This window comes from Rhynchophorus ferrugineus, unplaced genomic scaffold (genome assembly GCF_030347505.1).
Source record: "Rhynchophorus ferrugineus isolate W39M unplaced genomic scaffold, kcgeb_rfMv2 rfM3, whole genome shotgun sequence".
Classification (NCBI taxonomy): domain Eukaryota; kingdom Metazoa; phylum Arthropoda; class Insecta; order Coleoptera; family Curculionidae; genus Rhynchophorus; species Rhynchophorus ferrugineus.
The window spans coordinates 4,525,894-4,553,193 of record NW_027472582.1 but is presented as its reverse complement, the minus strand read 5'-3'; the positions used below and the strand labels follow the sequence as shown (position 1 = coordinate 4,553,193).

Sequence of the window (27,300 nt, the reverse complement as noted above, 5' to 3'; positions counted from 1 at the left end):
GGTCCAAAATTAGTCAGAAGAATAACAAAACAGGTCGCGCTTCATCGGTTTCAAGGTCGTTGGTCGTACATCTCTGATGGTGCCAGTTTTTTTTTATGTTGTATCTTGTTAAAGTATCAGGCCTATAAATTCCTTTTAAATGATTTACAACAGATGGTGTTACTGAGTATTAAATCGCATCAGGTACACGTGTAGCCAACTTTATGTTAAAGCTCCACTTTTCAGTATGTGTCATGTTGTCGAAGTGTAAACAGAAAACATTTTCAGTGCGTTGAAAATATTTGAATTTGTAGCAAGTAAATCGCATTTGCGGGAATTTTTTATTTTTGACTTCAATTTGACGAAAAACTCGACTAAAGATCATCGAATTCTGTGTGAAGTTTATAGGAGCCATTGATAATCCAATGGGCCATGGACTACCTGGCCATACATCAACATCATCGGCAAAGCTGAATATTTAAATTAATGATTCGTATTTGATGGAGTCAGCTTAGGAAAACTGACAGAAAAAGGTCGGAATACGAGCAATGACGCAACAATATTATTCTTCAGCATGACAACGTTCGACAACCTATTGCAAAACCGCTGAAAACGTACTTGAGAACACCATCCGCCGTATTCTCCAGACCTTGCTCTTTCTGATTACTACTAGTTCTGACATATGAGTCGTAATTTGTATAGGCAGTGCTTCACTTCTTATGAATATACCAAAAAAATGGTCGATTCGTGGACAGCCTCAAAATATACATTGTTCTTTCAAATGAAACCCGTAAATAGCCTGAAAGGTGGGAACAAGTAGCGACTAATGAGGAACAATTAAAGTATTGATATTAAATTAATGTAGTATATAAAACATACTTTACCAATTTTCATAATAAAGCTTTAAACTAAAACCAGTTTCAATCAAGTCAAACTTTTAAAATTAATTTATATCGTCTATTTTTTTAGGTATGTTCAGGCTTTTGCTGATGCTACCACTAAGTAAGATGCCATGAAGAATCGCTACATATTAGTTTGGATTTATTAACAAGCATTTAAAAATCAGATGCATAGAGTAACAGATGGGTGTAGTTGAAAAGCCCATAAGGGTATACAGCTATATTTTTAGTTGTAACACAAATCTTTGATAAGGTATGACAATGATGGCCTTGCTCATAAATTGTACAAGATGTCACCGAAACAACAGACTGAACTATTAAACTCTTACATTACAGCCAGAATGTTTAGAGCCAAACAAGAGGAAGCCTAGATTATGGTAAAAGAAACGAAAGTAGGTATACCTCAAGGAAGTGTATTAGGATCAATTCTTTATATATATATATATACTCTACACATGTGATATATCTCAAAATGAACATATCATGATGGCTACATTCGCTGATGATACTGTGATTCTTGCTGTCTGAGGCAGTAACGAAGAAGCCACACGAAAATGTCCACCGGCAAGTGACATAAATAAATAGACACAAATTTGGAAAATAAAAGTTAACGAAAGTAAATTTGTGTATGTGCAGTTCTCGTATAATCAACAGTTTACTTGAATCTTGATGCTTAACTTCGCTATAAGAGACATGTAAAGGAAAGAACTATAGTTCGTATGGTTCGTATGTAGAAAAATCTATTGGTTAATTGGAAGAAAATTGCAATTATCAGTATATAATAAATTGCTATCATTCATTCCGAAGTGCCAATGCGAAGTACTCTGAAAGACTATTAGTGCATCTCAATACACTCGCCAAACAGTTAAATGTGCGCGAAGACAGTGAAGTGCACAGGCTCAAACGCAAACTACCATACGAACTGATTAATAGACACATAGAGTGAAATTTAATAATCTCTAGAATAAGTTAGAATAGTCATTAGAATAAGTCAGGGTATACTTTAAAATAAGTTAGAATAATATCTAGAATAAGATTTAGATTATAAGTTGTACAGCAGATCACTTACTGAAGTGATCTTCTACATGTTAAGATGGTTATATTATATAACGGAAATCAAACAATAATATTTATTGCCCACGGGAAAATTTTTGACGTTCCAAGAGATTAATAAAAAAAAGTTTTCCAGAACATAGTCCTATGAAGTAGTGTAGGTACATTCGGATAATTCAGGACTGCTCACTTACATCGAGACCTTCAGACCTTCAGTTGCCTATAACTTTGCTCAAAGAAACGATAAGTAAGTTTGGTTTTCATAAAAAGTTTATTCGGTCTCTACGTTTTTCTTCGTTATGATTTAAAAGTTGATATCGACTAAATGGTGACCGCGATTCGCTATGCAACTTTCGACTATTTTAAGGCATTTTTCATGGCATCCTGCAACATCCGAGGCTGAATTTCTTCAATTTCATGACGAATATTGTCTTTAAGAGGTCGAATCGTTTGGGGCGTCTTCACATAAACTTTTGATGTTGAAAAACCCATAAGGAAAAGTCTGGTGGTGTTAAATCCGGACATCTGGCTGGTCATGCTAAATCGCCACTTCGCGAAATTAGTCTTCGTGGAAAAACGTCATTCAATAATTGAATTGTTGAACGAGCTGTGTGTATTGTGACCACATCTTGCTGAAACCACATGTCTTCTAGTCCTTGCTCTTCGATTTTAGGCACAAGAAAATTTCGAATCATGTCTTGGTACCGTTCGGCAGTAACATTAACAGCAACATCTTGCTCATTTGCAAAAAAATAGGCACCAATGATGTTTCCAGAATGAATACCACACCATACAGTTGTATTTACTGGATGCAATGATGTTTCATGAATTAATTTAGGATTCTGTGTTCCCCAAAACCGTCTGTTCTGTTTATTGTGGCCACTGAGAAGAAGAGGCTTCATCGCTCATTATCAATTTAGACGAAACACCTTTTTTTCACCAGACAACTTTAGGATTACATTACTGTACTCAACTCGTTGATCAGGATCTCTCGGTAGCAATTTTTGGACTAATTGAATTTTGTATGAGAATATTTTCAAATCAGTTTTCAAAATTCCCCATAACCTGCGTGCAGAAATGTGTAACTGGGAACCGCGCCTCCGAATTGGTGTTTCTGGAGACTCTGCAACACTATCGCGCACCAGAGCCACATTTCCAGCATTACGAGATGTCCGTTGCCTTCCAGAACGAGGCCTGTCTGCTGTCGTAACGTACTGTCGAAAATTCGTATATAAACGATAAATTGTGGTTTTGTGAGACACTGGAGGGCTAGGATATTTTTGACGCAATTTCCCCTGAGTGGTAATAATGGAACGATTATTTTCAATAAATATTGTCATTATTTCTGCTCGTTCTTGTGGCGTACATTTATCCATAATAAAATTTGGACGTCTACACAACACAATAGTTAAAGCGAAACTAAGCTAAATATCATATAACCAAGATGGCGTGCAATCAAAATGGTAGCGGGACTTTTGCCACACCTGTTAGGATAACAGTAGTGTTAATACATACATTATTACACTAATACATTATTACACCTGAAACTAAGATTTAAATTATCGTAAAGACAAATTGTAGGTTAGTCAACAACGACTAGTAACAATGTAATAAATAAATTATAAAAAACTGTACCAATAAAAAGAAACGCAAAAAGATCCACAAATAAACGGAAGCATATGTTCATCTCCGTAATATTTTCGGTACCATGTGATAAAAGTCCAAACAATAGCCTTTGTTGCGGCGAGCTATTTAACGAATATCGATAATTAATCCGCATAAACCAAACATAATAAGCTTGATGTAAACCAAGCAGGTCCAGATGATATCGGACCGAGTTTCACACGAAAACAAATCTGGAATGTCGGTCGCGCATATGAGGTCAAATGCGTCGAGAAAAAATCGAATTCCGCCTGAGACGTGGGCGGCGATCTTTTTTCCGTACCAAAGGAAAATATTTGCGATTCCGTGAAGATTATGATTTTATTATTCCCGATATTAACTACAGGAACTGCCTCGCCCACCGTCATCGTAGCCAAAAATTTTAATAGCAAACATATATGCGTATGCGCCCAGGGTACAGAAATATACGCGCGGTTGAGATCACGGCTCTGGAATATTGTACTGTTCAGTTGAGTGATATCACGTACTCTTATTCATTTTTTGATTTATGGACGACCGATTTTTCTCGGGTCATTTTTGACGTCAGCTCATCAAAGGATTTTTTGATTTAAAATATCATTAATATCTTTCTGGAGTCCCACCTAATATTACAAGTCATTACTAAGAACTTCTAATAAAAAATTATCAATTTAAAATAAAAGTAAAACAGAAAGTATGGTTAAATTTATAAGGTGATTACATGCATTCTAATCAGCTATATTTATTAATCAAAAGGCAACATATTAATATAAACAACTGTTAAAGAACATAAAATAACAGTCTTTTTTTTTAATATTATTGAGTTGTTCAGTGTACACGGATGTTTTGTTGTCTCGTATGAATAAATATGCTGCCGAAATATATCAAACGCTATTAGAAACTTCTGGAGATGCTGATCCACCATATCTCAATTTAATTAGTGATTTACTGTCAAGGAAAACGACCTGCACAACTAAAAATGTTCAAAGGCAATGAATTGGAAAAACTTTGGAGGAAAGGACAACCCAAACTGTTAAAAAGCTTCTAAGCAGCTTCGAAATTGATGAATAAACGACCATACGACGCATATGATGGGAAAGATCCAAAAGTTACTACATGAATTAAATTGAAACTGAATCTACTACGAAAACCTTAAGCACAAAAATAATGGATTAGTGTGAGGCGATAAAGCCTGATAATGATTCATGGGTATAAAGGCTTGATGTATACATATGGTAAAATTAGGAAAATATAGCGGACTGAGTATACGGAACATAAGGAGATTAAACACAATAGGCAACTTTGGAGAAATGTTTCGTGACGTTCAGTATCCAGATGACCCAACAATAAACCCCTTGTCTTTCCATTTTATTGGTTTGAATCCACAAAGACATTTTATTGATTAATTTCGTTTCTATTGTGCGTTTGTTGTTATGCTGCATTATTATTATGCAATTAGTTCGTTATAATGAATCTTCGATGTAAGAAGTGTTATGATCCAAAGAAAGCAAAGAAAAGAAACAACGTTTTTCCTTCAAGAAGTTTACAGCTCTATTAAAAAAACTGGTATATCACTTTACAAACCTGAAACTATTGTTTTTATTGTATTGTTTTTACTAGGTATATACAAAATTATATACATCGAGCTTTTATATAACAGGTAAATTGAAAAGTCCCCGGCCTGACACATAGATGGCGCTACTAAAATTGAATCCATATGTTGTTTAGTTAGCGCTAACCCTCAAAACAAGCGTGTATAAATTTGACAGCTGTTGGATCATTAGTATGTGAACTATAGCATTTTGAGTGAAGCAACTTTTGTTGGAAAAAGAAGAAAAAGCGATGAAAAGTAATTTCGCGTATTGATAAAATATTGCCTTTTGAAGGGAAAAAATACAGCTGACGCAAAAACTTGCCTTAATACCGAGTTTCCAGACACTTCCCCAGAAAAATCAACCATTAAGGATTGGTATGCTGAAGTTGGGACGTGTTGAAATGAGCACCGAAGACGGTGAAGGCAGTGGACGCCCAAAAGAGGTTGTTACCGACGAATACATTTAAAAAATCCACAAAATGATTTTGAATGACCGTAAATTAAAATCGAATGTAAAGATATCAACTTCTCGTGTACATCATATCATTCACAAATATTTGGGTATGAGAAAGCTTTGTGCAAAGTGGGTACCGCGCGAGCTCACTTTTGACCAAAAACAACGACGAGTTGATGATTCGGAGCAGTGTTTGCAGATGATCAAGCATAATAAACCCGAGTTTTGCGTCGATATGTAACAATGGATAAAATATGGCTCCATCATTTCACTCCGAAGTCCAATAGACAGTCATCAGAGTGGACTGCACACGATCAACCCGCTCCAAAGCTTGGGAAAACGCAACAGTCGGCTGGCAAGGTTATGGCATGTGTATTTTGGGATGCGCATGGAATAACTTTCATTGACTATCTTGAAAAAGGAAGGACCATCAACAGCAACTATTACATAGCGTTACTGAACCGTTTGAAGGACGAAATCGCCGAAAACGGCCGCATTTTAAGAAAAAGAAAGTGCTGCTTCACCAAGACAATTCACCGTGTCAAAAATCCATGAATTGGGCTTCGAATTGCTTCCTCATCCACCGTATTCTCCAGATCTCGGCCTCAGCGACTATTTCCTGTTCTCAGATCTCAAAAGAATGCTCGCTGGGACGACAATTTCGTCAAATGAAGAGGTGATCGCCGAAACTGAGGCCTATTTTGAAGCAAAGGACAAATCGTACCACAAAAATGGCATCGAAAATTTGGAGAGTCGCTATAACCAGTGTATCACCCTTGAAGGGAATGATGTTGAATAAAAAATAACTAATTTTGCCTAAAAAATGTGTTTTACTATGGTAGGCCGGGGACTTTTCAATTGACCTGTTATGTACACCTCATAAAACAGAACAACAATAAAATACGTACGAATAAGGACACCGCATCGTGGATTATATCAATCGGTTCCCTTCATTAAAATATATTTTTCTAATGATATTTTTTGCGGTAAAATCGCCCGCCACAGTTCAATTACCAAGCCCAAATTTGCCCGCCTTTTATCGTTATTGCTCACTTATGTAACTCAACGCCGTAATTGACTGAATAATTGTGTAAACACAATTAACGGCATGTAATTTGTCGGATCTTAACAAAAGAAACAACCGCGTATTCAAATTTAATGCCCAGTAATTTTTGTCTAGACCAAAAACGAGGCATCTTTTATATCAAAGTAGGCATGTTTTATAACTGTTGCTCAAATAACACTACAAATAATACGTATCATATTGACATTTGACGATTTCTGCCTGAATCGTCTAGTATCGATTGAAAATATTAATTTAAAAGTAAGTGAAATTCTAGTAGTGGCCACTCTCAAGACAGTGGCCGGAAAACCTCGGAAAACTTCGGCTGTTACCGTCTCATATTGCGACCTTGCCAATCAGCAGAATATTGCCATTTTTTGTTTTAGCGCTGAAATTAATATGATCTCTAATAGTACCGGTTTGTTTGTATCGAATATAAAGCCATTTTTTATATTCTTTAGTTGCCGTGTTGTGTTTTATTCTTAGTTTATCGTTATTTTGTTTATACTTTTATATTACCCGAACTTATTAATTTTTTGTCTTTTTATAAGTAAGGTTAAGAAGTTGGGATAAAACGTTTGTATTTGTTTTATTCGCCTACTTTACATATTAAGTATTATATTATTATGTGTTTTTGGACCGTTTAGATTTTAGTTTTATATGGTAGATAATAATAAATAAAATAATTTAGTTGTGAGTATTGTCAAACCAACAAACAAGTGTATGAGAAGCATTTAATACATTAAATCTTGGGTAAAAATGCATTCATGCAAAAAAAAGATATATCAGTTGTGTGAATAAGAAAATTATTCGATATATATATATATATATATATATATATATATATATATATATCGAATAATTTTCTTATTCACTTATTTCTTATTATTACTTATCAATAAATTTTAATGCATGTTTTAGGTTAATTTTTGAATCTAAGAAAATATATTCTCGAATATATTCTATATTCTTTCATGTAATTTATATGAAGTTTTATATGATGAGGTCTATATGATTAATGAGGTCTATATGAGTTAATTCACCTTGATCTGATTGGTCCTGTTCGATATGATACTTCCAAGTATACAAATTCATACTGTAAAACATAAACAGTTTATGTAAGATCATCTACCTCTTATAGATAATAACAATAATAAATCTAATTTCATAGATGATGTGAAAGACAGAGAGAGAATAGTCATAAGAAGATGACGATGAAAAGAAAACGTGAAGACGAGAAATTGCACGCGGTACTCCAGACTAATAAACGAGAATATATAGAATAAAATGATGGCTAGAGGTTATGCAACCCAGTATTATCTTGATAAAATCTTACAAACTTTTTATATTTTGTGAATTTTTTATAATTGTTTCATAATTTATTTCTTTTTAACTACATATAGGATTGTATTAAGTTAAAAAATATTAGTTAAGAGATTATTAATGTCTCTTACTCAAGCACAGAATAAAATGGCAACATATATTTTAGTATTTGTTTTAGATTCGAAGATTTAGAAGAAATATTTCAACATTAATGTTACTATGATATTTATAATTATATAAAATATAAAAGGCAATGAGGCCATAGAGTGTCCACTACAAACCTGGCAAAATAGTGAATGATAAGGAAAATAAAAGTGCTTTTGGGATATCATAGGAATTTTTGGGGAATAAAAGATATCAGCATTTTTGAGACAGACAGAGGGTCCCAATAAGGTGACGTTGAAAAGCGTGAAGATGAGAAATTGAAGGCGTTACTCCAAGTCAAACAAAAGAACTGTGGACTTATTAAATATTTAATCAATAACTAATAGACCATCTCTAGACGTGTAAAAGTCATTGAAATCATGACTCGAAAGTAGGCGGATTTAATTCTACATATCTTGAAGCCAAAGTGGTGATAAGTAACCGTATTGTAATAAATCGAAGATAAAAAGTCACACATTAAATCTGGTACACCATCAAAATCCATGATAAAACAATATGTTTCACAAGATAACACAACAGCAATAATTTTTGAATTATATCCTCAATTTTCTTAAGGTTTTACCCAAATTAATACATATCAATATAACAGGAACAAAATACTTATAAACAGGAATATAGTAAAATGTATGGCTAATGGTTATGCAACCGAATATTATCCAGATATAATCTTACAAACTTTTTATATTCTGTATATTAGAATTGATATTATTAAGAATATTTTTGTAAAACTTTTATATTTGTTTCACAATATATTCTTTTTAACAAAAACCTTAAAACATCCAAATCTTGACGACTATTCAAAAAGACAGTGAACATTAAAAAATTCAGCATTTTTGAGAAATTCTTAAGGAATACTATTGTATTTGATTTACAAGATTAAACACAAGAGAGTATGAGAATAACTACATAACACGAAAACTCGTGTTAGCCCTGGAAATCACAAATATCTGATGCTTAATTCTTTTGATATTTATAAATAATTGGAATAAGTCAAACGGTTCAATATTTCATTTCATTTTATATATGTAAAAAAAATCAATAAAAACCCAATAGTTTGGAGTAAATTAAAATAATATGATCACAGAATAGGCAACCAGATATTGGCTTAAATAAATTTCTCTCTTTTCAACTTATAATAGATCGGTGGTAATTATCGCACTTACCTTACTGTACTGGCCGAGGACATACTTCAAAATCTCCGGAGGAGCCTGGAACAGCAGCGGCTCTAGGGCGGAGATCAGGAGACAGTTCTGGAGACACAACTTGAGGGTGTTCTGACACTTCGCTTTCAAGTCGGCTGATGATTCCGGTCTCTCGTACAGTTCCATCAACCTGCATCAAAATAAAGGAGGAACAACGTGGCAATTCGAGTAAATTCTTCGCGGGACCACCTCTGAAACACGTTGGTGCTGGCCACGGCTTGGGAATGCTCCGGGCTGTGCTTGCCGATCTGGCCCAGAGCCCAGGTGGTGGCGGTCAACAGGCTGTCGTCGCTTGATGAGTTCAGAATCCCCACGAGAGACTGAACTGTGCGGCAACCGATCACCGTCATGGATAACTGCGGAGAATGTCCTAATAAAGCAAAGAAGCTATAATGCTAAAATGTGCAGTAAGATCAAGAATCTTCAATCAGTATTTGTATTGAATAAATATAATAGTTATTTCAAATACTTAATGCTGATTTATTTTGTAGTTAATATTTTATATATCTATGACCTCCATATACATTTAAACATAAATACATTTAGAAATCTTTTTAACTAAAAATAGTGGCTATTTCTGAAGAATCCTTTCCGGCTGATTTTGCGATGCTGTCATTTACAAACAATCGCGGGGTAAAATCCATCGGAACTACAACAGCCATTTTGCATAGAACTCTGGTACTAACAGGTCAATTGAAAACTCCCCGGCCTACCATAGTAAAACACATTGTTTTGGCAAAATTAGTTTTTCTTTATTCAACATGATTCTCTTCAAGGGTGATACGGTGGATGAGGAAGCAATTCAAAGCCCAATTCATGGATTTTTGACACGGTGCATTGTCTTGGTGAAGCAGCACTTTCTTTTTCTTCAAATGCGGCCGTTATTCGGCCATTTCGTCCTTGAAACGTTCCTCAATAACGCTTTGTAATAGTCTGTTATGTTGATGATGTTGGTCCTTCCTTTTTCAATGTAGTCAATGAAAATTATTCCATCCGCATCTCAAAATAGAAACGCCATAACATTGCCAGCCGAGTGTTGAGTTTTCTCACGCTTTGGAGCGGTTCATCGTGTGCAGTCCACTCGTATGACTGTCGATTGGACTTCGGAGTGAAATGATGGAACCATGTTTCATCCATTGTCACATATCGACACAAAAATTCGGGTTTTTTAGCCTTGATCATCTTGAAACACTGCTCCGAATCATCAACTCGTCGTTGTTTTTGGTCAAAAGCGAGCTCGCGCGACACCCATTTTGCACAGAACGTTCTCATACCCAAATGAGATCAAGAATCGAGAATGATATGATGTACATGCTCAGTCGATATCTTTAGAGTGTCTGCCCTATTTCATTCCGTTTCAGTTTACGGTCATTCAAAATAATTTTGGTGTTTTGAACTGGGTCTAGTTTCTTCACATAGAAGGGGACTGCAGTGATATAGCACTGACTTCCATAGTCTTCTTCTTGTCATAGCTTACTTCTTGTCAATGCTTTGAATATATTGCTTAAAGATGTTCGATGTGCTCCCCAGTAGTGATTGGAGAGAGAGTCTTAAGTAAGCGTTTGTCTAATAAACATTTGCTTTTAATGTAGTTTATGTGTGAAAGCCAATGGTCAAATACCAGAGCAAGGAGTTTATGTTCCTATTTATTTGCCAAATTCTTACCATCCATTATTAAGATAGTCGTCCGTGGGCAGTTCCTCGGTCTGCAAAATTGGACACTTACGAATAAGAACTAAGAACAAAGACAGAAAGCTAAGAACTTTAGACAATTTTGCTCAGCCCATATAGGTATTTCACTGAGGCAGTTCTGTAGGAGGTGCTGGCTATACTCATGATCTGAATGTCTGTGATATATAATTACACCATCCGTATAAATCCTAGCGTTGATGTGAGCCGGGACAACCTCGTTTATTGAGTTCATAGTAACGACAAACAATAACGGACTGATACAGCAGCCCTGAGATACTCCATTCATCTGGTGGTAAGGCGATAAAATTACACCATTCCCTGTGACCCGAAAACATCTGTCAGCCAAAAAGAAGGCAATAAATCTATATATTTCCCCCCGTTTTCCTGTACAATAGTCGTCTTTGGATGCTATTGGTGTTAATGGTGTCAAAGGCCCTTTTCAAATCAAGAAAGACAGCAGTCGCCTGTTGTCCCGAGTTGAAAGCTACACAGAGATCCTCCTGAAATCCGATCAAGTGATCGAGTGTTAAGTATCCCCTTATGAAGCCCAGCTGGCGATCATTTAGTAGTTTCTGTCTTTTAATTATGTTGTCTGCCTATTGCTGACCATGCGCTCTAGTACTTTGCACAAATATGTCTATAGCTAGAGACTGAATGTCGCGGTTTACCTGGCATATGAATAGGGACCAGGAGTGATTGCTTCCATGATAAAGGTAAATACCCCTTTCTCCAAACTTCGTATATGATGAGCAAATGTAGTAGTTGGGAACGCGTTAGATATTTAATTAGTGTAAATTTAATGCATACCTACCTTTGTCTTTGAATATAGCCATTAATGTATATCAATCTGTATTGCATTCCTTGCTTTTATTGAATGAATTGAGAGAGGAGTTCATTACTGAGTAATTTTAAAGACAAATGTATGCTTGTTAAATAAAATAAGTAAAATTATAGGGGACGAAAAATATACAAAAACCTTTTAACTTGTGAACGCAAGATGATTTATTCGATATATATTATATTCCTTAAATATACGTATAATTTTCAACAACTGGCAACGTTGCGAATCCAAATCTTTGTGCTCATTTCGGGATTCTCCAAACTAGACTCTTGTAGCAATAAATATGTCAATTATTAACGTTGGTAATACTGAGCCTGTATTATACGTCAAATTGTCAATCGTGTATGTTGCCAATTGTCATATTATTTATTAAACAGTTATTTTCACCAATTTTTTTATATTAATTAAGTTGATTAGTACGAACGTTATTACTAGTTAGAACATTAGTTGTTGCTATTACAAATTTTTACCTATTTTAATGTCTATAAGAGACAGACTGACTATGCAGCTAGTGCCATCTGCTGACAGTTTATCAGAAACACAAATGTCAAATACGATACTAATCATAAAAGAACAAAGATGTTGTAGTACCTGCAATAAATCCCAAAGCTGTAACGCAGGGCATTCTGGCATCGTTATTGAGATCGAATTCTTTGGACGGCTGTTGCAGGATTATTTGCAATAGAGCCGCTGTAGAACGAAAAAGATATAGTATTTTCAAAGTTTTTTTATACATATGCCACCAAGATGTTTAATGTATTGCCTGCCGCAATTTGCAAATTCGTTTCAGAATCAGACAATATTTTCCTTCTCATTTTATTCTATTTAAAAAGAGACGCAATGCTGTCTGATTAGTTCGAACACTTTCCAGCCTGTCAAAGTCGTCGTGTTGTCGGACGGATTCAAAATTCTTGAAAGCAATAGTGATAAGTAAGAGGTTATAATACTAACCTATAAACTATTGTGGCGGTTATTGTTGTACAATTATTTTATGTAGATTAGAATTTTGTTGTATTGCAAAGCAAAACTGAACTAAAACTCAGAGTTGATGCGGCAACATTGCGACGTTTTGATGTCCCAAATTTAAATGACGTATATAAATAATAACTTTGAACAGGCTATATAATAGTTTTGATCCTGTAGGGATTTTTAAAACTGATTGGAAACTTTCTTTTGTGCATGTGGGCAATATATCTTTATAAAAGTGTGATTTTTTAAGGATTTATTGGTTAAAATGTAGTTAACAATATCCCTACAAATTTGAGAACTGGGGGAAGTATTCTGTGGTCAGGATTTTTGTATTATGATAATAATTGTGAACTTTTAACTTATGGAAGATGTGGAATTGCAATCCCCACTGGATGATAACTCAATACAAAGCAACAAGAGCTTGAATTTCAACTAAAAACTACTTAAACAATTATTATCAGGCCTTAGCCGCAAATGGACCAATTTCAAGTTCTTGTTGGGTATAACTTAGGTCTCAAATGTTTTGACTGAACAGAACTTAAGACAATGTATGAGTCGTGCCTTTCAATGATCACCCAACAATATAGAAAGGATTTTTTGTAGAAAGTAGTGATGAGTGGTGAAAAGTAAATGTGATGAACGGATGTAATGATAAGTTAAAAATTGACAGTTTTTGACTTGTAATTAGTATGCCTACCAATTCCACCACTGTTTACCACCAGCTGTGTAAGTTCCTGCGACTGCTTCGATATATCTCTGATAACGGCAGCGGCATTTCGACGCACGACTGGACAGGGATGTGACAGATGCTGCAGAACCGTCGGAAATATCTCGGCTTCGACGACGACTTCAGCCAATTCGCTGGAGTGCTTAGCAATAGCACCTTAGGCACAAAATCACAAAGAACATATTTGTTAGTATATCAGGGCGTTGACGTCCTTCGCTTTATAAAATTATGCTTTATGTAAGCATTAAGTCATTTAAAGCAGTAATAAGGCTGTGCAGGATCACATAACAGATCAATTGAGAAGTCCCCGGCCTGACACATAGATGGCGCTACTAGAATTAAATTCATATATGTTGTTTAGTTAGACCTAACCCTCAAAAGGTGCGTGTATAAATTTGACAGAGGTGATTGTGAATTATAGCATTTTAAGTGAAAAGAAACTTTTGTTTTTGTGAAAAAAATCGATAAAAAGGAATTTCGCGTGTTGATAAACTATTGCTTTTTGAAGGGAAAAATACAGTTGAAGCAAAAACTTGGATTGATGCCGTGTTTCCGGACACTGCCCCAGGAAAATCAACCATCAAGGATTAGTATGCTAAGTTTAGAAGTGGTAAAATGAGCACCGAACCGGTGAACGCGGTGAACGCCCAAAAGAGGTTGTTACCGACGAAAACATAAAAAATCCACAAAATGACTTTGAGTGACCGTAAATGAAATAGCAGACACTCTAAATATATCAACTGAACGTGCACATCATATCATTCACGAATATTTGGGTATAAGAAAGCTTTGTGCAAAGTGGGTGCCGCGCGAACTCACTTTTGACCATTAACAACGACGAGTTGATGATTCGGCGCAGTGTTTGATGATGATCAAGCGTAATAAACCCGAGATTTTTGCGTCGATATGTGACAATGGATGAAACATGGCTCCATCATTTCACTTTGATGTCCTATCGACAGTCATCCGAATGGACTGGATACGATGAACCCGCTCCAAAGCCTGGAAATACGCAACAGTAGGCTGGCGAGGTTATGGCCTTTGTGTTTTGGGATGCGCAAGTAATAATTTTCATTGACTACCTTGAAAAAGGGAGGACCATCAACAGCGACTATTACATAGCGTTATTGGACCGCTTGAAGGACGAAGTCACCGAAAAACGGCCGCATCTGAAGGAAAAGAAAGTGCTGCTTCACCAAGACATTGCACCGTGTCACAAGTCAGTGAAAACGATGGCAAAAATTCATAAATTGGGTTTGGAATTGCTTCCTCATCCACCGTATTCTCCAGATCTGGCCCACAGCGACTATTTCTTGTTCTCAAATCTCAAAAGAATGCTCGCTGGCAAGAAATTTTCGTCGAATGAAGATGTGGTCGCCGAAACTGAGGGCTATTTTGAAGCAAAGGGCAAAACGTACTACAAAAATGGTATCGAAATGTTGGAGGCTCGCTATAATTAATGCATCACCCTTGAAGGGAATTATGTTGAATTAAAAAAACTAATTTTGCCAAAAAAATTGTGTTTTACTGTGGTAAGCCGGGGACTTTTCAATTGACCTGTTAACTGGCCTAAACAATGCATTGCAGAATTTATTTCGTACAAAAAAAAACGTTTATATAGCTCATGATTTTAATTTTATTTTATCAAAATATAATATATCGTTATTAAAAGGAAACCAGCTCGTTCACACTATGTAACAGTAAAACTAAGACAAAACTTACTCAGAGCTGCTAAAGACTGTCGCTTCAATTTCTCGTCGCTGTTACGCAAGTTATTCACCAGATGCGGAACTATACCCGCATCGCCAACGCACATTGCCAGATCCTCGCAATGTTTAGCGATGTCCGCCACCGCACTGGTTGCTATTTGCTTCAGGCTGATCTCAGGTTCTTGTAGGCAGAGCATCAACAAAGGTAGAATGCCGTTGTTGACACATTCCTGAGCCAATTTTTTACTGTGCCGCGAAATATAGCCTATGCCCCAAGCAGCTGACTCTTTAACCTGACGACGAAACATCAAAAACACACCAAAAATGGATTAAATATCAGCAAACTACTCACAGTAGGTTCAAAATCTTCCAAACAGTAGACGAATGTTTGAAGCCCGCCATTTTTGACAACTATTTCGGCCAGTTTCTCGTTATGTCTGCAAATCGAGCGTAACACAAACAGCACAGCGGCTTTCTGATATTTCTACATCACAAAATTATATTGAATCACAAAACATCACGCAATACACTGGTAACATACATTTCCGGAAGTAGCATTTTGTAGCAATGTTGGCAAGAATCCGATTTCTATTAGTTCCATGGCCATATCCGAGTCGCTGTGAACAAGACGACCTAAAGCGATCGCAGCGCATTGTTTTATAGCCGGCACAACATCATTTACCAAAGGTTTCAGTAAATCTGCAATAAATTATTTCAATAAACGTCATGTTTCTTACATAGCAAACAGCAAACTTTCCTAATATATTCGCTTTTTTCATTATTTCATTGTTTTGCGATCTCAAAGCCAAATCGGCTACAGTTTGTACGAAAGTTAATCGTGCTTTTTGATAGTTTTCGAAAACCTGCAGAATCGAACGCGTGGTCATTATTACGAATCCAAATATAAAAAAAATTTAGTTTAAAAGATGACATTTCTGTTACCATAAAACACAAAACATCCTCGTTGTTAGATAACCATATAAACAAGTTCAACACGGGTTAAATTAATCCTAACCCAATATTTCATTAGGTTCAATTTCGAAAAAATTAAATAGATAACCTTTTACCTTTTAGCGAACAGAATAATGCCCGTAACAATTTCTCATTTATTTAGATATCGTCCTATGTACAAAAGGTCGTTATTTTTGAGGGTAAGTATTTAATATGTTTGTTTTTTACATCTGTTGAGAAACAATTTTAGCCATACAGTTCAAAAGAATCATCAGACTTTCCAAAAAATAAATTAGACCAAGTGATTTCTGCAGATAAACAAACGGAAAATGGAATTGTATATGAAAAGAGGCCCTTTAGGATAACATTAGAAGCAGGTTAGTTTGTTAGTTGTATATTGGAAAAATGAATTCAAATATGTTTCAATTGTAGGTAAAAAGTACTCATGGTGTTTATGTGGTAGAAGTCACAAGCAACCATTTTGTGATGGCACTCATAAAATGCAACAATTAAACATTGTACAAAAGTAAGACATTATTTATTTTTTTATCTGTAATAATACAATAATTTTGCAATAGACCTGTTCGATTTGTTGTTGAGGAAACAAAGGACTATTGGTTATGTAATTGTAAGCAAACCAGTTCTAGACCCTTTTGTGATGGTACACACAAGTCACCAGAGGTACAAGATGGACCAAGCCTCATCCGATGATCTCGATCTTGCCAATAGTATAATTCGAATCAATTGTAGCTAAATATTACACCTCAAGTAATGTCCACTTATGTAATATTATTTATATTTAAAATATATATTATAACAACAAAGAATAAACTTGTTTCTACTAAACAGAACTTTTATTATACTACGTAGCATTTCCACTACTTATATCTTCCTTAGGGTTCTGTGACTTTTTCTGGGATTCAGCCATGAGTTCATGATCTAACCTTTCTTTTGCTCTAACCACCTTAGATTGTAAGTATAATGATGTTTTTTCATTAGCTTTAAACAATGATTGATATCTAAAAGGGTAGTAAGTACATTCTTATAAAGAATTCCATTATAACATACACTATTACCTTTCTTCAATTTCTTCCCTAGTTAATTTGCTAACATTTAAAATTTGCTTGGCTTCTTCTAGAGACAATCCTAGTTTTTGATTTGCTACTCTTTCACTTCTAGTTCTTGTGTTATTTAACCTTTGAGCGGCTTGCTGGGAGGCTTCTATTTCTTGTTTGACAGCTCTGGCAAAGGCCCTACCTACCACCTGAGCACCGGCAACTATTAATTGAGCTAGAAATTTGGCCATTTCTATATCTATTAATCATTTAAACTGCTACAATTTGTACGGATGTAATATAACCTCAAAAAGACTTCTTGTCATTCGAGTGATATTGACTAACTATCCAACAGATATCTAATATAGTTCATAGATGGCGCAAAAAGCAGATACAGATTTCTTATAGGATAACTGTTTAATTAACAGAACATGTCGGTAGATGACGCAAGGCAGATCAGTAATTTCAATAAATATATTATCTCTCTATTTGAAGACCTGATTGGGATTTATCGAAATAATTATAAGTTTCTCTTTCCGTTGGACATCAAAGGCCGACTGGCAATAATTATTTTTCGAAGATTATTGTAAATAACGGGGTAAAAAAATTTGCTTTTATGACAAAGAGAAATAGCGGTATTCAATGGCAATTTAAAAATGTAAATTTTATGAAGCAAAAGCAATATTTAAGCGCTATTAAGACAACTATATTTTGCATAATTTTTTAATCGTAGCATTATTTATAACAATAAATAAAATGGAGTAAAGTTTACTTTAATAACTTAATTGGTGTTATTAACTTTATTTAAAGTAAGTCATTTTAACTATGCTTTTTTTGTTATGAAAAAAGGTAACGTTGCAGTTCTGCTGCACTAGATATTAATATATGGGTTCATATTACCAACTATAAAATACGTAGAGTAATAATAATAGCGTAGTCAAAAGATATAGAAAATTAAAATAATTTTCATTTAATAATTTCATTTTCTAACTTTAAATTTCTTTTGCAAATTAAATCAATATGTTATACTCATTTTTACCATACATTTATTTTAAACTATTAATATCTATGGTCTACATGCTTTAATGGTCTAACGCAAAAAACAATTGTAGGAGTGATTTTATGTAAATCGCATTATATTATTTCTAAGCGGTATTTCTTTCAAATAGGGGTAAATTACAATTGTATTATTAATATATGTGGTATTGGCGCCACGCATACATTACTCAGTATATCGATTGAGATTTAATTGATGGTTATTATCCATATTTTTTAATAAACTAGAATCTTAAAGTTTAATATGATAAGTAGCCTATGGTAAATGCTTTTTTTATCATTAGTGGAATGATAAATTGCTTTATGCATGATTAAATATGATAATAGTTGTATAACTGATTTTTTCTGACGATAATTGATAGGGGCTGATACGTCTGCAACCAAATATACTGTTACAAAAGTATTTTTTGTGTTATCACACTGGTTATTAGAAAAACGGTTATAATGTTTAAATACATTTTTATATATATGTGACATTTTGAATTGTTATCTAATAATTTTCTTCGTGTTTCCCGCAGTATGAATTAGATGTTTAAAAAAACACGTCATTTTAGGTTATACATTGGATGGATCGCAATCATACATTGTGCACTGTAATTGTGTATTATTTGAACTACTCGGATTGCTACATGGTCTTCTTTACAATGCATATTTTTTTCGTCATGTTGTCATGTAATACGTCAAAGTGACACAGCAGCATATCAAATAATTTTGACATGTCAATCTTTGATTTAAAAGAAAATAGAAGTAAATAATATAGTAATATAATAAATTTTAAATTAAAAAGTGATAAACAATTTAAATAATATTTATGATGTAAAAATGAAGATGATGCTTCAAAAAGTCAAAAACTATAGGTGTACTCATCTTTATTCATCGTATTGAATAAGACAGATGTGGCATCACTAAAACAGTTCTAATTAGTAGACTAATAGTTGGAATGACATTAAACTTTGACAGTTATCGTTTGAATGTTAGTTATGTCAAATCCTATGGGTCTATATCTGTATGTTTTTTCGTTAATGAAATAATTTGAAATAATTCAAGGTTTTTGTTTCTATTAAGAACGACTAGTCATTATTTATAAATTGTCATCCATTTTAACTTTATACTGAATGCATTTATAAAGTTGTTAAGCATTAGCAATGCTAGTTACGAGGATCTAGCTACAATTATCGAGAATAAAAAATTGATACAGGTTTTCAGAATTCTGATTTTAAATATGCACTCAATTTAACAGCGTTAATAATAATTCTATTCTGTTTTTCCACTTTTAAAACTAGTAAGCTGTTCAACCTGTTGCGTTGAAGAATATTTTTCAAAATTGCCTTTAACAGTACTATAGATTTCTTGCCTTGACTGGAACCTTTGGTATGTTCTCTTGAGGATAATAAACAGTGTGAAGCTAAACATCGCAAGTTCGTGTGAGTACCAGAAATATCTTAAATAATCAATCAGCTTCAGAAGCAATCTATTCTTTGCAAAAATCTACTTACAGTGCATTTTAGTATTATTTGTTAAAAAAATCTTTATCAAATATATAATACGAGGTTGGTGAAAAGGTAATTTCGTTTTTTTTGTAATATATAGTTTTATAATGTAGTAATACCATGGAGCAATAGGGAGAAAAATCAATAGGAGTTTTTGGAGAAAAGCTTACGTCTGCTAAAAGGCTATATCCAATATGTAGATGGGATTATAATCGCACATTAAAGTAATTTGATTGGCCAACGCTCCACATGTTGCAAAACCGGCGAATACATACTTAGAAATATTAAAATCGGAAGCTCGACACCAACCGCCGTATTTTCCAGACTTGTGATTACTACTTATTTCGACACATGATTGGTGACCCGTCTGGGCAGCGTTTCACTTTTACGATTATGAATTTTAAAAGATACATTGTTCGTTTGAGATGGAATAGTAGCTGCTATCGATGGACGTTACTTTGAATATAAAATATTTTTAACAAAAAAAATGATCCGACTTCAAAAATAAATGAGAAACTCACCAAAAAGTAAGAAATAATCAAACTTAGATTTTTTACACAAAAAAAACATTTTAAAATAAAATAACAGTCTTCGGCATATCACAGTAAAACACATTTATTTGGCCAAATTAGTTTTTGTTATTCAACATAATTCCCTTCAAGGGTGATACACTGATTTTAGCGATCTTCCAACTTTTCGATACAACTTTTGTAGTACGATTTGCCCTTTGTTTCAAAATAGGCCTCAGTTTCGTCGATCACCTCTTCATTCGACGAAAATTTCTTCTCCGTGAGCATTCTTTTGACATCTGAGAACAGGAAATAGTCGCTGGAGGTCAGATCTGGAGAATACGGTGTATGAAGAAGTAATTAGAAGCCCAATTCATCGATTTTTGATACGGTGTTTTGTCTTGGTGAAGCAGCACTTTCTTTTTCTTCAAAAGTGGTCGTTTTTTCGGCGATTTCGTCCTACAAACGGTCTAATAATGCTATGTAATAGTGGCCGTTGGTGGTCCTTCCTTTTTCAAGGTAGTCAATGAAAATTATTCCATGCGCATCCAAAAATAGAGATGCCATAATCTTGCCAGCCGACTGTTGCATATTCCCACGTTTTGGAGCGGGTTCATCTTGTGCGATCCACTTGGATGACTGTCGGTTGGACTTCGGAGTGAAATGATGGAGCCATGTTTCATACATTGTCAAATATCGACGCAAATACTCGGGTTTATTGATCATCTTCAACCATTGCTCGGAATCATCAACTCGTCGTTGTTTGTGGTCAAAAGTGAGCTAGCGTGGCACCCAATTTGCACAGAGCTTTCTCATACCCAAATAATCGTGAATGATATAATGCACACGTTCAGTTGATATCTTTAGAGTGTTTGCTATTTCAATCAGTTTCAATTTACGGTCTTCAAAATCATTTTGTTGATTTTTTAAATATTTTCGTGGGTAACAAACTCTTTTGGACGTCCACTGCATTCACCGCCCTCGGTGATTTGACAAATGTTCTAACCAAATTAGAACAACAACAAAAAGGTGTTGTATCGGCCGGGAATCGAACCCGCGACATCCGCGTGTGAGCTGTATAGACAACATAGAAGCAGTTGCCTACGATATATCTACGACTTACCATATGACATGGTTAGTGCTTAAAAAGCAAACTGAATGGTTTTTGCACTGAGCGACTTTGGATTTTACGTCACATCAGCACAGCAATAACATTACACCCAAATATCTGATTATTATAGATTAGAAAAATATATGAAAACATCGTACGTGCCTTTGAATTGACGGAGAAATCGAATATAGAACCTTCTTCTCTTTTAAAGTCGGTTAAAAATACACTGTATCGATTTTTCACAATACAGTTTCAAAAAATCCTTCAAAACTATTTTATAAACCTAATATATGTTCTTAATTATTTTTGACTACATTATTTTTTAATAAAAATACGTTTAATAATATGTTTTTTTTGGGTGGCAATCGCATATATACTGAATACTAGGACGAAAAAATATCGATATTTTTGGTCGATTCTTTTTTGACTGATATATCGATGTATCGATATTTTTTTCATCCGATATTTTTCAATTAAAGATACTGCTTAAAAATTATAAAAAACATTATAAAATTGATACTTAATTTTAAGGGAATTTTTAAAAAATTCGATAGTTTTTTCGTCCGATATTTCGATATATCGATCGATTTTTAAAAAAATATCGATAAATTATTGTACTAAATTTTTCTCGCCGGCCGACACCCTTACTGAATACTAAATTGCTTTGCACTTAGTTAAGTCAGTGGCGAACAAAAAAGCAAAGGAAAAACCGACGCGAAAAAAAACCTCACCTACGCTGATCTTCTGGCGAATCTGAATCGCTAAAACTGACAAATGCCCAGTAAAACTTCGCACACGGTCGTTAATTCCAATACAGAGTCTAATAAATTTATTGCATCAAATGCATTTTTCTTTTAATGCAATTTATTGCAACCTGTCATTATCTTTTCGGGAATTGGGTCGTGTTGTCTGGACTCTAAATAAAAATTTGGTCGCATTCATTAGGTGGTCCTTTTGCAGTCTTCAAGCGCAGGGGCGTACCGCGAAAAATCTTCTTGGCGGGGATATATATATATATATATATATATATATATATATATATATATATATATATATATATATATAATCCGGAATTTATTGTTACATTTGATTTTGTGCTATTAGTATTTTATTTGTGATTTTTTTATATTCGTTTGTTTGTTATATTTTAGATATCCATTTTACCAACTAAGATTTATATCATAGAGTAATATATAGAGGGTTAACTTAATACAAATAATTTCAAAATTGTTTTGCGTGGTCTCAGCCGGAGGGCGCTGCGAATATCTTGTCGCTGAATTTCATAGGTTAGTTTAAATTACCATTACAGGCACCTGTAAAGAGGATATGTTAATAGAAAAGCATTTCATTGGTCGAAGACTTCATACGCATCACGTAACTAACCTCTGACGTCACACTCTACTGACCAATTAATTTTGAAATAAAAACCAAATGTAATTTTTTAAGATAATTTATTCAAATAAAATTTTATATGAATACAAATATTATAAAGCTAAAATATAATTATATAATGAATATAAATAAAAAATAATGAAATTTATATATTTCATTTAAAAATAATTAAATATGAATATATTAGCGACCCGCCCCGGCTTCGCACGGGTGCAATGCTGATACTAAATTAAATACACTACAGAAAAAATATGAACGTTGTATATAAAAACATAGCGGCTCGCTCCGACTTTGCACGTGCATAAAATATATATGCCTATGTCACTCAATGAAAACATGATTAAAATCGATCCAGTATTTTTGGTTCATTCATTACTGCCCTTGGCCTGCACGCATTAAATTTGGAGTAAAACAATTCCTCTTCCCCTATACTTACTATGAAGATTTCCTGCTATCTTTGGAATATCTAAATTCATACAATTTTTATTACATTACACATTTTTAAACGCAAATTTTAAATTTGTAATATCTCCGAAAATATTTGTTTAATTTACATGCTGTAAGGAACCATATTGATCTATATTAATTGCACACTGTATTTAAGGTACTTAATTCGATAAGGATTAATGCCGTATTGCTTAAAATAGCTTCGTAAATAAGCCATTTTCTCACGTAAAAAGTAAACAATAAAAATGGTTAATGTGGGTTATCCCTAAAAGATAAACATATACCATCACGGACTTTTTTGTAGACCTTTTTATGGTGTACAATACTGTAGTACATTAATTTGATCTAACTCGTAGGGTTAGGCAGCGTTTTTGCTAATTGCTAAATAAGCCTAAAAAAATAGGTTAATTTACGACATCACGTTAGAAACCTCTAAAATTAGCAATGTTGCCTTAGTATATTATGCATGTATTATACATACAAACCTTCCTCTTGAATCACTCTATCTAGTGAAAAAAACCGCATCAAAATCCGTTGCGTAGTTTTAAAGATTTAAGCGCACATAGGGATATAGGGACAGAAAAGGCGACTTTGTTTTATACTATGTAGTGAAGAAGGCAATTTAATTGAATAAATAAGATATCTCTTGGCAAATATAATCCAAATTGTCTATAGCTCTTTTCCCATTTTTCATATTTCTTGTGAGCTATCAATTTAAACAGGATGTATTAAATTTTATATCTTTTTGTTCCCTCATTCTGAAAGCAGAGCATCGCAGCGTAAATGTATTGGGACAAGTTATTTTTACAACTTATTTTACAAATTTGACAAATTATTTTTACAATGTTATTGTGAAAATTGTGGAAACAGATATCATATTGTATAATACACGTCAGGATGGAGAAAACATACCAAACAGCAATACTTACTGTATATAATAAAATATATGAATACAAATGCTATATAAATAATTGTATACGTACCAGGTAAAAGTAATACTAAATCACACACATATTCTTAATTTAGCTAACTTGGGTTGTTTCTTCCAAGCAAAATGACGCCTGGTTCTTTTATTTCCGCACAAACACTGGATACATAACACTTTTGGGAATGAATATATATTGTAAACAAATAATAATGATAACTAAGGCACAAAAATGTTGATTGTACTCAATATCGATATTTTTTATACTTATTGAAAAACAATATCGATATTTTTATTTATTGATATATCGTTTTCGATATTTTTTAAAAATAAACGACAGCCAATCGTAAAAAAAGTAATAAAATTACAACTACATGTATGATGATACGACCATACGAATCAAGATAAAATTTTAATAATGCACAGAACTTGAAGCATATATTATTGTGCTTGTCCACTATTGTTGTGCTTATCCAAGGGATGTTTGAATTTGTTTAAGTGATAGAATTTCCTTCATGAACATATGTTATCATATATATCAACATATGATGATCAATTACAAATCTTGCAACATGTGATCCAGTGTTGTAATATATAAGGATGACTCTCCATCTATTACGCACAATTTCTGGTCTTTTTGCAACAATATGTAGTTCAATTTGCTCACATGGCATTAGTAAATATATACGGCAACACTTTAATTACCATCTAATTAAGCCTTGACTTTTGGTGCTTGAAAATTTTTATTATCCGTCGCAAAACGCCACAGAAAACCTTTCCTTTTTGTTTGGGAAGCAATGAGCTCTGAACTATACTCAACTAATACATGTGGTACCTATTATTCCTCAGTCTGGAAGCATTTGGAAATGCTTGGATAGGGTTTCTCCAACTGTTAAGTTGTTCTTTGGGATATTGTGCTGAGTTTTTGCTTGATGAGTCTTGCAACCCAGTGTCTTAAAATTTTTGTTTTTGTCCTTTATGCGTTTTTTTTTGTCATTCACAAAACATTTGAACATTTGAGTCATTTGAACATCTGTATTAGATACGCTTAGTACAATCTTAATTTACAATTAATTTATTACTACTTTTCCTATGTACTTGGATTAATTCACAAGCAACACAAGTGCGAGAAAATACATCAATATGTATTCCTCAATTATAAAATTATAACAACTTATAGCTATAGTTTACACTAAAGGTATATACTTTATGTAAGTTCGTATGGTTTGGTTTATTTCAATCTCCTGACATCCTGCGCGCTGTCCAGCAGTTGTATTGCTTCAACGTTAGTATGATTTAGTAATCTTCTTTCGTGTTTCAAGGCGAAATCTTGGATAACTTCGAAAATCCATTTGATTTCCAGGTCATCGTGCAGTTCTTCGTTGGTTACGTAGCGATAGGCATTGGTAATCAGTCGAAGAACCTTGTTTTGACAGCGTCGTATGACTAGTTGATTTGAATTAATAATGCAACCCAATATTTGCACCCCATAGGTCCAATTTGGCTTTATAATTGTATTATAGATCAACCTCTTTGATTTTAGATCAAGTTGAGAGTATTTTCCGACTAACCAGTGTAGTTGTTTTATTTTGGTTCTAATGTATTTTGCTTTTTATCTAACGTGATGCTTCCAATTTAATCTACCGTCAAGATGGATTCCAAGGTATTTAGCTGATTCTGCTTGAGGAATCGGGCATCCATTGAGTGATATAATTAAGTTTCTATTATTTCGCCGCAATGAAAAATTAACGTGGCATGATTTGGAGCTATTAAGTTGAACGTTCCAAACTTTCGTCCATTTGTAGATTTTGTTGACTACCACTTGCACTTTTCCTATTGCCCTTGGCAGATATATCTTTTGGCATAACCGACGGAGCCTGCTGTACATCGATTTCCTGCGCACCCAACGTACCATAATGCTGCATACTACTCTAGCCTTCTGAAAACACACGTAAAACCGCTTGTCGCTCGAAACGGAAGAGCATTCCAGCACAAAGTGTGATTCCTCTGCAGAATAACGCACTCTCTCATATCGCGCGTCTCACGCTCGATAAAATATAGGAATTAGGGTGGGGGGTACTGGAACACCCACCCCCTTCAGTCCTGATTTATCACCCTGCGACTACTACATGTTTGGACCACTGAAGAAAGGCCTTGGAGGTCAAAGATTAGACACCGACGACGAGATAGAGGAGTTCGTGCGCATATGGCTGTTCGAGTCGCCCAAGGAATTATTTGATACCGGCGTCAAAAAACTTCTGGAAAGATGGACAAAATGCGTAACGAGTGAGGGGAAATACCTAGAAAAACTGTACATTTCTGTAAATTTTTTATAAAGAATAACCTACCGCATAAAAGTTACCCAAAATACTTGGTTATATATTTTGTGTCAGTGGTCTGACGGTTATTCCAAATTTGGCTTGATTTAGGCGTATCTCATTTTATTGGATTTATTCTTAGTGCATATTACAGAAACATTTCAGACATAAAATTCTCGATATTATAAGCTTCGTACCTGTCAAATTTCATGCCAAAAGGAGGCAAAATCTTCGCTAAAAGAAAGATAAAGTAAATCTTTTGAATTCAATCCACGACAACGTATTATTTGTAAACCATAATCCATTTTCTAATTTTAGCTAATCAATTTTGTTTGTGCGGCATAAAAACATACCTGGAACGATATTTTAGAATTGTAGGTTGCATCGTGCAGCCCGCGCCTGTATCGACGCGATAGGACTGGTGCCGACCCGCCAGCTGATTTCGAAGTCAAGTGAATAATGAGATTAATTAGGGATTAATAAAGAATTCCAGCGTTTTATTCGAAATTTGACAGATATTGCTCGTTCGCCAATTTCTTACGTAAACAAATCGAATCCTAATGTAACGCGGGATTGTCCGTAACCCGTAATGTCGCACGGGAGCAACCGAATCTATTTTTGGACTTCATATATATCGGAAATTTACATTTTTATATTTGTCGATTTATTTTCGTTCTTTCGCCGTCCGGCTTTTTTTTTTGGTAAATCGTTCGAGTTTGACGGATCCGGTATTGT

The 27,300-nt window shown here is 34.2% G+C and overlaps 3 protein-coding genes across 3 annotated transcripts in view; 1 reads left to right on the top strand and 2 right to left on the bottom strand.

Annotated features, from left to right (window-relative positions):
* LOC143193752 (uncharacterized) overlaps window positions 1–16,227 on the bottom strand; it is a 103,140-nt gene extending 86,913 nt beyond the window's left edge. The window contains exons 1-8 of the mRNA XM_076400104.1: window positions 16,071–16,227; window positions 15,853–16,012; window positions 15,664–15,795; window positions 15,325–15,604; window positions 13,573–13,758; window positions 12,498–12,596; window positions 9,563–9,743; window positions 9,335–9,503 (exon numbers count right to left, since the gene is read on the bottom strand). Coding sequence (XP_076256219.1) covers window positions 9,335–9,503; window positions 9,563–9,743; window positions 12,498–12,596; window positions 13,573–13,758; window positions 15,325–15,604; window positions 15,664–15,795; window positions 15,853–16,012; window positions 16,071–16,198 — 1,335 coding nt within the window. The 5' untranslated portion in view covers window positions 16,199–16,227. The remainder of the gene's footprint in view (window positions 1–9,334; window positions 9,504–9,562; window positions 9,744–12,497; window positions 12,597–13,572; window positions 13,759–15,324; window positions 15,605–15,663; window positions 15,796–15,852; window positions 16,013–16,070) is intronic.
* Window positions 16,228–16,304: 77 nt separating this feature from the next.
* LOC143193748 (uncharacterized) lies at window positions 16,305–17,113 on the top strand. The gene is made up of 4 exons (XM_076400101.1): window positions 16,305–16,462; window positions 16,513–16,639; window positions 16,695–16,788; window positions 16,841–17,113. The coding sequence occupies exons 1-4, from the start codon at window positions 16,397–16,399 to the stop codon at window positions 16,971–16,973; spliced, it is 420 nt and encodes a 139-aa protein (XP_076256216.1). The 5' UTR covers window positions 16,305–16,396; the 3' UTR covers window positions 16,974–17,113.
* Window positions 16,786–17,647, bottom strand: LOC143193749 (mitochondrial import inner membrane translocase subunit tim16-B). Its single transcript, XM_076400102.1, has 2 exons — window positions 17,339–17,647; window positions 16,786–17,281 (listed from the first exon to the last, which is right to left on the bottom strand). Exons 1-2 carry the CDS (start codon window positions 17,566–17,568, stop codon window positions 17,125–17,127), a joined length of 387 nt encoding a protein of 128 aa, XP_076256217.1. The 5' UTR covers window positions 17,569–17,647; the 3' UTR covers window positions 16,786–17,124.
* Between the last annotated feature and the right edge of the window lie 9,653 nt (window positions 17,648–27,300).

Excerpts from the sequence above, each read along its gene's own strand:
- LOC143193749 (XM_076400102.1), bottom strand. The coding sequence starts at position 17,568 with ATGGCCAAATTTCTAGCTCAATTAATAGTTGCCGGTGCTCAGGTGGTA. Across the intron at positions 17,282-17,338 it reads AGGGAAGAAATTGAAGAAAG|ATATCAATCATTGTTTAAAG; the intron begins GTAATAGTGTAT and ends CTACCCTTTTAG.
- LOC143193748 (XM_076400101.1), top strand. The coding sequence starts at position 16,397 with ATGCCCGTAACAATTTCTCATTTATTTAGATATCGTCCTATGTACAAA. Across the intron at positions 16,463-16,512 it reads AAAGGTCGTTATTTTTGAGG|CCATACAGTTCAAAAGAATC; the intron begins GTAAGTATTTAA and ends AAACAATTTTAG. Across the intron at positions 16,640-16,694 it reads TAGGATAACATTAGAAGCAG|GTAAAAAGTACTCATGGTGT; the intron begins GTTAGTTTGTTA and ends TTTCAATTGTAG.